The sequence below is a fragment of the Carlito syrichta genome, unplaced genomic scaffold, assembly GCF_000164805.1.
Source record: "Carlito syrichta isolate Samal-C Ts95f unplaced genomic scaffold, Tarsius_syrichta-2.0.1 Scaffold314525, whole genome shotgun sequence".
NCBI lineage: Eukaryota > Metazoa > Chordata > Mammalia > Primates > Tarsiidae > Carlito > Carlito syrichta.
In genome coordinates this window covers 568,037-575,213 of record NW_007258621.1, presented here as the reverse complement: position 1 = coordinate 575,213, position 7,177 = coordinate 568,037, and the positions used below count along the sequence as shown (strand labels likewise).

Here is a 7,177-nt window from a genome sequence, read left to right as displayed (position 1 = left end):
GGGGGGGGGGGGGGGGGGGGGGGGAGAATGGGGAAGGAAAGAGCCAAGCAAGAACAAAAGAATTTTTTACAAGCCTTTATGTGGTCATACACATGAATTTACTGAAACAGATACATACAATTTAGTATTTTTTTCACAGTCACAGCTTCTTTAGCTGTCAAATCTCAGGGTGTTGTGAGTACTGAATACATGAAGGCAAGTCGGGCCAGCAGGGCAGTGCTGAGCACCTGGAAATACAACTTCTTTCTCACCCACTCCTCGAAAAGTCCCAGTAACCGACCTAATCCATTCAGCCCACTCTGAGTCTCTCTCACCTAGTCCATCCTTCCCAATCATCAAGTGACTTCCGAAGTTACTCAGATAGTGGCAAGATACATCTGCATACTCATTAAACCAGCATTGAAAAGGCATCTTGAGAAGCCATCCTGGTCCATGTGTGATGACAAAGCCTGAACACAGTAGTGGGCAGAAGCTACCTAGAGTTCTCTTGGTCATCAGGTGCCTTCAGATGAGGACACTGCAAGCACCTCGTTTGACAAGTTGCTGTGGATTGAATGTTTGTGTCCCCCCAAAATCCACATGTTGAAGCCCTCATTACCAGAGGGATGGTATTAGGAAGTGGGGCCTTTGGGAAGTAAGTCATGAGGTTAGAGCATCAGAAATGGATTAGTGCACTTAAAACAGGAGACAGAGAGGAGAGAGAGAAGTGAGAATGGAGAGAGAGAGATCTGTCTCTGCCAGATGAGGATACACTGAGAACGTCTGTATACAAGCCAGGCAGCAGGCCCTCACCTGCAGGCCGCTGAAGCTACCAGCACCTTGATCCTGGACTTCTCAGCCTTCATAAAAGTAAAAAAAATGTGTGTTGCTTAAGCCACCCAGTCTGTGGTATGTGTTATACCAGCTCAAGCTGACTAAGATACAATGTATCAGGCTCATTTCTAAGAAGACAGGAGAAAGGTTCCTCCTGTGGTTGTGGGAACTGGACAGTCGGCTTAGACGAGAGCACTGGTACCCTCACATCATGGGGACAAGGGTGCCTCATCATGACCTGTCCCCTTTACCATGGCCTCCTTCACATCCCTCCAGCCCTTGGGACCCCACCTATTTGTGGGAGAAATCACACAGCATTAAGTTCCCCTTCCCAGCTGGGTGCAATGGCTCACACTTGTAATCTCGACACATCGGGAGGCCAAGGCAGCAGGCCTTGAGCACAGGAGTTTGAGATCAGCCTGGGAGGGAGGGAGGGAGGAAGGAAACTATACTAGGCCTAGATTCTACTTTAAAAATAAACCCTTTCTTTCTAGCAGGAAGTACCCAATAGGGATTTCTTCTAGATCAGTGATTCTCAACCTGGGGAGACTTTGTCCTCCAGGGGACATGGGGCAATGTCAATCTAGAGACATCTTTGGTTGTCACAACTGGAGAGGATGCTACTGTCATCTAAACAGAAGAGACCAGGGTCCTGCTCGTTATCTCTGAATGCATAGGAGAGCCCAAAACAGGATTATCCAGCCCAAAATGCCAGCAGTGCTGAGAATGAGAAAAATCTGTTCTAGATCGTGTACTTTCCACAGGGACAATATCACCTCAAAAATATTGGTTCTTGGCAGTCAAAAAAATCTGGGGGGTTTTGTGTTTTTTTGAGTTGGAGTCTCACTCTGTAGCCCAGGCTGGAGTGCAGTGGCATGCTCGTGGCCACGGCAGCCTTGACCTACTGGGCTTGGGTGATCCTTCCACCTCAGCCTTCCAAGTAGCTGAAACTACAGGCATGCACCACCACATCCAGCTAATTTTTTATTTATTGTAGAGACAACGTCTCATTATGTTGTCTAGGCTGGTCTTAAAACCACGGGTTCAGGCAATCCTCTTGCCTCTGCCTCCCAAAGTGCTGAGAGCCACCACACCCAGCCAAAAATCTTATGTTTTCTTATGTACAAAGTAGAGACATGCATTCAGTACATAAGTAGATATACAATAGATCATTAGTACTAAACTCTCTTTGGTGCAGTATATCTTTGGGGTAGTACAGGATGGAGAGGGGCTTAGGAAAAATGTCTAAAGGGCTTCTTAGGAGGCAATAACAAAAAACACTGTTCTAGATAAAAAACGACATTGGTAAAGGGGAGAAAGGGGCAATAGCATGTTTGGAGTTGCCAAGTAGTTGCGTCACCTCCATACCATGTTTATTCAGGTCCCAGATGCGAAGAGTCTTGTCCCGTGATGCAGAGACCAAAATCAAACTGCCACTGGGTGTGAAGCTCAGATCTCTCACGACATCTTGGTGGCCGGAGAGATTCAAAAGCAGGAGCCCTGGAGTGGAAGCAGGAGCACTTGGTCAGTGGTAGAGGTGGCACACAGTGTGCCTGCCGTGGCCACGCCCCTCAGCCAAGTGGCTGGGGAGCCCTGGGCAGCATGCGCACATGAGCCTCCCAGGATCCTGTTTGAGCCGAGAAAGACCTACCTGTCTGCACCTCCCAAATCTTGATCTGCCCATCGTTGAGTCCAGTAGCAAGGATCAGGCAAGAGACATCTGGCACTTGGGGATGGTGGCGTGCCCAGAGCTTCCTGCTGGGTGGGGAAGGCCACGGGCTGAAGGCCAACCCCCAGACAATCTGACCACAATCCAGCGTCTTCTCCTTTGGGCTGCCCCGCCCTTTGGTTTCATTTTTGCTACTTCGACTTTTGGCTTCAAACCCTTTAGGGATGCTGGGGAAGCAGAGATTTCCTAATGAGTCTGCAGTTTTTACCAAGTCAACCAACTTTTCATCATGGGACATCTGAGACGTTAAAGCCCTAGAAACAAACTGGCCTTTAGTGCAGTCTGTGACTTTTCTGTTTCTTTTTTAGTGTTCGGGTAACAGATGCTTCACTGGCCGTGCCTCATCCCATGTGTGACAGCCCTGTAACGCAGTGACCTGCCTTGTGGGATAACTAGACCACAGATGCTCCAGGGAGCCATACGCTTGCTCAGAATGTTCTCTCGGGTTGGAGTATGGAAGAGAAGATGCACTCGGTTTTTTTCCACGAGAAAGAAGGCACACTGTAGGTTTGGAACTAGGATAGAACTTAGAGCCTGAAAACCCATCTGCCACTCCTGCCTGAGGAGTTCCCTTATCTCTAGCTTGGAAATCCCCAAGCAGCTGGAAAATAAACCACTTTCTTGCCAATACGGTTTGTTTGGTACATGTTGATTACCACCTTCATTCACTATGTTCCGATTGGTTAATGAGGCTCTTTCACTTATTTTCCTGATAGGAACCAGCACAGGAATTAACCAGCCAGAGTAGTCAACAGAGAAAAAGAGGCCAGGTGCAGTGGCTCATGCCAATAATCCCAGCACTTCAGGAGGCTGAGGCGGGAGGATCACTGGAGCTCAGGAGTTCAAGACCAGCCTGGGCGACATAGTGAGGCCTCGTCTCTACAAAATAATCATAACAACAACAATAATAATAATACAGAGAAAAGGAACCCATCGGGCTGTTCAGTGGAGTCCTGTCCTGAAACGAACCCTGTTCCCAACCCTCTCCAAAATAGGCCCAGGTGAGGCTCAATCCCTAAGACATAGGTACTGCCTACAACTGTGGCCAGAAACAATGTATCAAAGGTGCCAGCAGCTGGCCAGCCTTGGGGTTTAGCCTGAAAACAGGAAGTTTACTGTTTATGGTATACTTTATCAGCGCGAGTAAACGTCCCACTTTTCTATGTGACCCTGACCACACTCTGGTAGGTCAAACTGGGGGAAACAGACATGAGAGAGTTGGAAGCCAGGATGAATTTAGATTTAGTTCTGAGAGAAGTCCCATACCCAACATAGACTGTACGTGGCTGGACCTCTTTATGTATTACATATATTCTGAAAAGCTTTAGGTAATCACATTTTTGCTAGTTGTGTGATGGAATATGTGAAAGGATTTTAACCAAGCTCACCTGTAAAATTAGAAGGAAGAAATTGAGGTATGTGTTCGGGATCCTTTGGTTCTAAAACTCTCTTAGTCTAAATCAGGCCGGCAGTCTTTTTTAGTTTTTTCTCTTTCAACAATCTATTCGTCAGTATTTTAAACTAAGGTATAGTTGACAAAGCGATATATTTACAGAGTATAATGTGATGCTTTGGTATATGTATATACTACAAAATGGTTAAACCAACCTAATTAACACATCACTTCACATACTTATCATTTTGTGGTGAGAACATTTAAGATTGACTCTCTTAGTAATTTTCAAGCATATGATACATTATTATGAACTCTAGTTCCATGCTGTACAGTAGACCTCCGGAATTTACTCATTCTGCCTACCAAAGCTCTGTACCTTTGACCAACACCTCCCCATATCCTCTCACACCCACAGCTCATCCGACCTCCTGCTTCTGACCTTTTCTGGCTTTTTTAGATTGCACGTGTGAAATCACGCAGTATTTGTCTTTCTATGCCCGGCTTGTTTCACTTAGCACAACAAGTCTACCAGGTTCATCCATGTTGGAGCAAAGTGATAGGATTTTGTTTTTGTAAATAAAGTTTTACTGGAACACCACCATATTCATTTATTTATGTGTCATCTGAGGTTGTTTTTGTGCTATAACAGCAGAGATAAATAGTCAAGACAGAGACCTTATGGCCTGCAAAGCCTGAAATATTTACTATCTGGACCTTTATAGAATAAGCTTGTCCTCTGGTCTAAATGGCCAAATGTAGTCTGAAAATATGTTATTCTGAACACAAGCTGAATGTAATTGTCAATGTCATTTTGATCGTCTGCCTATCCCCACACTGCCCAGACCTGCCTGACTCTGGCCCTGGCACCTAGACCCTGAGTTTGCCATCACAAGAGGAAGCATTTAAGAGGCACGCTATGGGAAGACGTTTGGGACAGCCAAACGTTAGATATATTTTATTTTTTATAAAAGTTTGATTAGAATTAAGGGATACATCTGTAGCTACTTTATTCCAAAAGAAATAAGGCACATTTACATGTTATTTCATTTTGATATCATAAATTTAGCTTTTCTAGGACAGGTTATTAATTTTCCTGGCTTAACAAAATTGGGGGCAGAATTGGAACCAGAACTGAAGCCATAGGTATCTTAGCCTAGTGCTCAACACATACTTGATTTCTGAGATGGATGAATCAAGTGATAAGTCACATGAAGGCAGGATGGCGGGAGTGTAGGAAGGGGCTGATGAGGTGAAAGAGATTCGCTGGCATAATTTAGCTTCACTAAAATTAAAGTTTCTAGAAATTTTATTTCTACAAGTAATATAATTATTTTGTTAATGTCAATTATTTGCTCAATATCAAAAACACTACACAATATAATTTATTAAAAATGTGTAACAACCCTAACACAAATATAAATGTTTCAGATTCTCCCTTTTAAAGGACCTTAAAAATAACCATTATTTTAAATTATAAAAATAACGGAGAAACACGGGGAGAATCTGGAAATCAGATAAATAATAAGTAAAAATTACCCATAATACTAATACAATTCTAAAAATTTCCCTACAAATGTTTAGTTGTGTATATATATATATATACATATGTTTTTAAAAAACACATTTGGAATCACATTGCATATATGGTTTTAAGTCTGCTTTTTTCAATAAGCTTTTATTCTGTGACCATTTTCCCAGATTATTATTATTCAAAATGTGTGATTTTTACCCCAGACTAGTAAAAAAACAGACAATCAGTGTTGGCAAGGATTTGGAGAATTTGGAACCCAAATATGTTGCTGGTAGGAATGTAAAATGTAAAATGGGTGCAGCCACTTTGGAAAACAATTCCTCAAATGGTGAAACATTGAAAGCACATGTTCACACAAAAACCTGTACATAAATGTTCATAGCAGCACTATTCATAAGAGCCTAAAAACTGAAAATAACCCAAATGTTTGCCAACTGATAGATGTATAAACAAAACTTGGCATCTCCATACAATATTATTTGGCAATAAAAAGAATGAAGCACTGATACATACTAAAATATTGTCGAACTCGAAAACAGTATGCTAAGTGACAGAAACTGGTCAAGAAAGGCCAAATATGGTATGATTCCCATCACAGGAAATGTCCAGAACAGGCAAATCGATAGAGACAAAAAGTAGATTAGTAGTTGCCTGTGGAGCACAAGTGGGGTAAAATAAGCTAAAGGATACAGGGCTTCTTTTTAAAATTGATTGTGGTGATGCATACCCAACTCCGAATATACTAAAAACCACTATCTTATACACTTTAAATGGGCAAATTGTACTGTCTGTAAAGTATATCTTAATAAAGCTGTTATGAAAACCCCAACTTGGGGGCTGACATAATTTTGATAGAACTGACTTTCACACGTGGGAAATACAGGGCTCTGGAAACCCCCACGATCAATTCCTGAACAGTTGTCATTTTCCCTCTCTCTTGTTCTTAAGCAGGGAAATGGCAGAAAGAGGGAGTAACCTGGAATAGCATCCTGCTCCCCTTCCAGGGATAGTACTTACAACTGCTCCTCCAGCGGCCAGGGGATCAGCTTGACAATGCAGTGTCCTTGAGACCACGCGAACCAGGAGCCATCTGGGGAGAAGGCGACACTCCAGGTCTCACAGCTGGACTTCCAGTCAAACTGGTGGGGGCGCCCTGGCTTGAGCTCCGCCAGCAGCAGCGGTTCCTCTGGGATGGGAGACAGCATGCTTGGAACGAGCACCCTCACTCCCAACAACCCAGACACAGGAAACCCGCTGCCTCCCAGTGGCAAACGGCAACACTATGCATTCCCAGAGGGAGTTGGCATTTAAGCAACTTGGGGCAATATAGTAGCCACGAGCTAAATTCCACCGCAGTTACTCAGTCCTGGCACTCTCCACTGCTGGTTAAGCGTGACTCAGAGTAACCTTTGTGCTGGTGAACCCCGGTGGATGGAGGCCTCATCTTCCTAAGTATGCCTAAGAGGAAGAAAGTGAAGCCAGACCAGAAATATGCAGATCAGAGACCCAGGTCCAAAAATAGCAAGGTTTTTCAACGCCCAGAGCCCGCTGACCAGAAACAGGTAAAAGGAGGCATATGTGAACCTCAAAGTTTCCCTCATACTTGGCAACATCCTCCCCATTTTCAAGGCTAAGAATGCTCAGCTCTGTCCTGCTTCCTTGTGCTCAGACCTGCTGGCTACGTCTCTCCCATCTCTCCCGTTTCCTT

At 44.0% G+C, this 7,177-nt stretch overlaps 1 protein-coding gene across 2 annotated transcripts in view; it reads right to left on the bottom strand.

Annotated features, from left to right (window-relative positions):
* WSB2 (WD repeat and SOCS box containing 2) overlaps nucleotides 1–6,778 on the bottom strand; it is a 12,396-nt gene extending 5,618 nt beyond the window's left edge. The window contains exons 1-3 of one of the 2 annotated variants that reach the window (XM_008071603.2): nucleotides 6,487–6,778; nucleotides 2,465–2,709; nucleotides 2,182–2,313 (exon numbers count right to left, since the gene is read on the bottom strand). In XM_008071603.2, the coding sequence (XP_008069794.1) occupies nucleotides 2,182–2,313; nucleotides 2,465–2,709; nucleotides 6,487–6,674 (565 nt within the window). In that variant the 5' untranslated portion in view covers nucleotides 6,675–6,778. The remainder of the gene's footprint in view (nucleotides 1–2,181; nucleotides 2,314–2,464; nucleotides 2,710–6,486) is intronic. The other variant, XM_021719331.1, reaches the window with a different exon arrangement.
* Nucleotides 6,779–7,177: the final 399 nt, after the last annotated feature.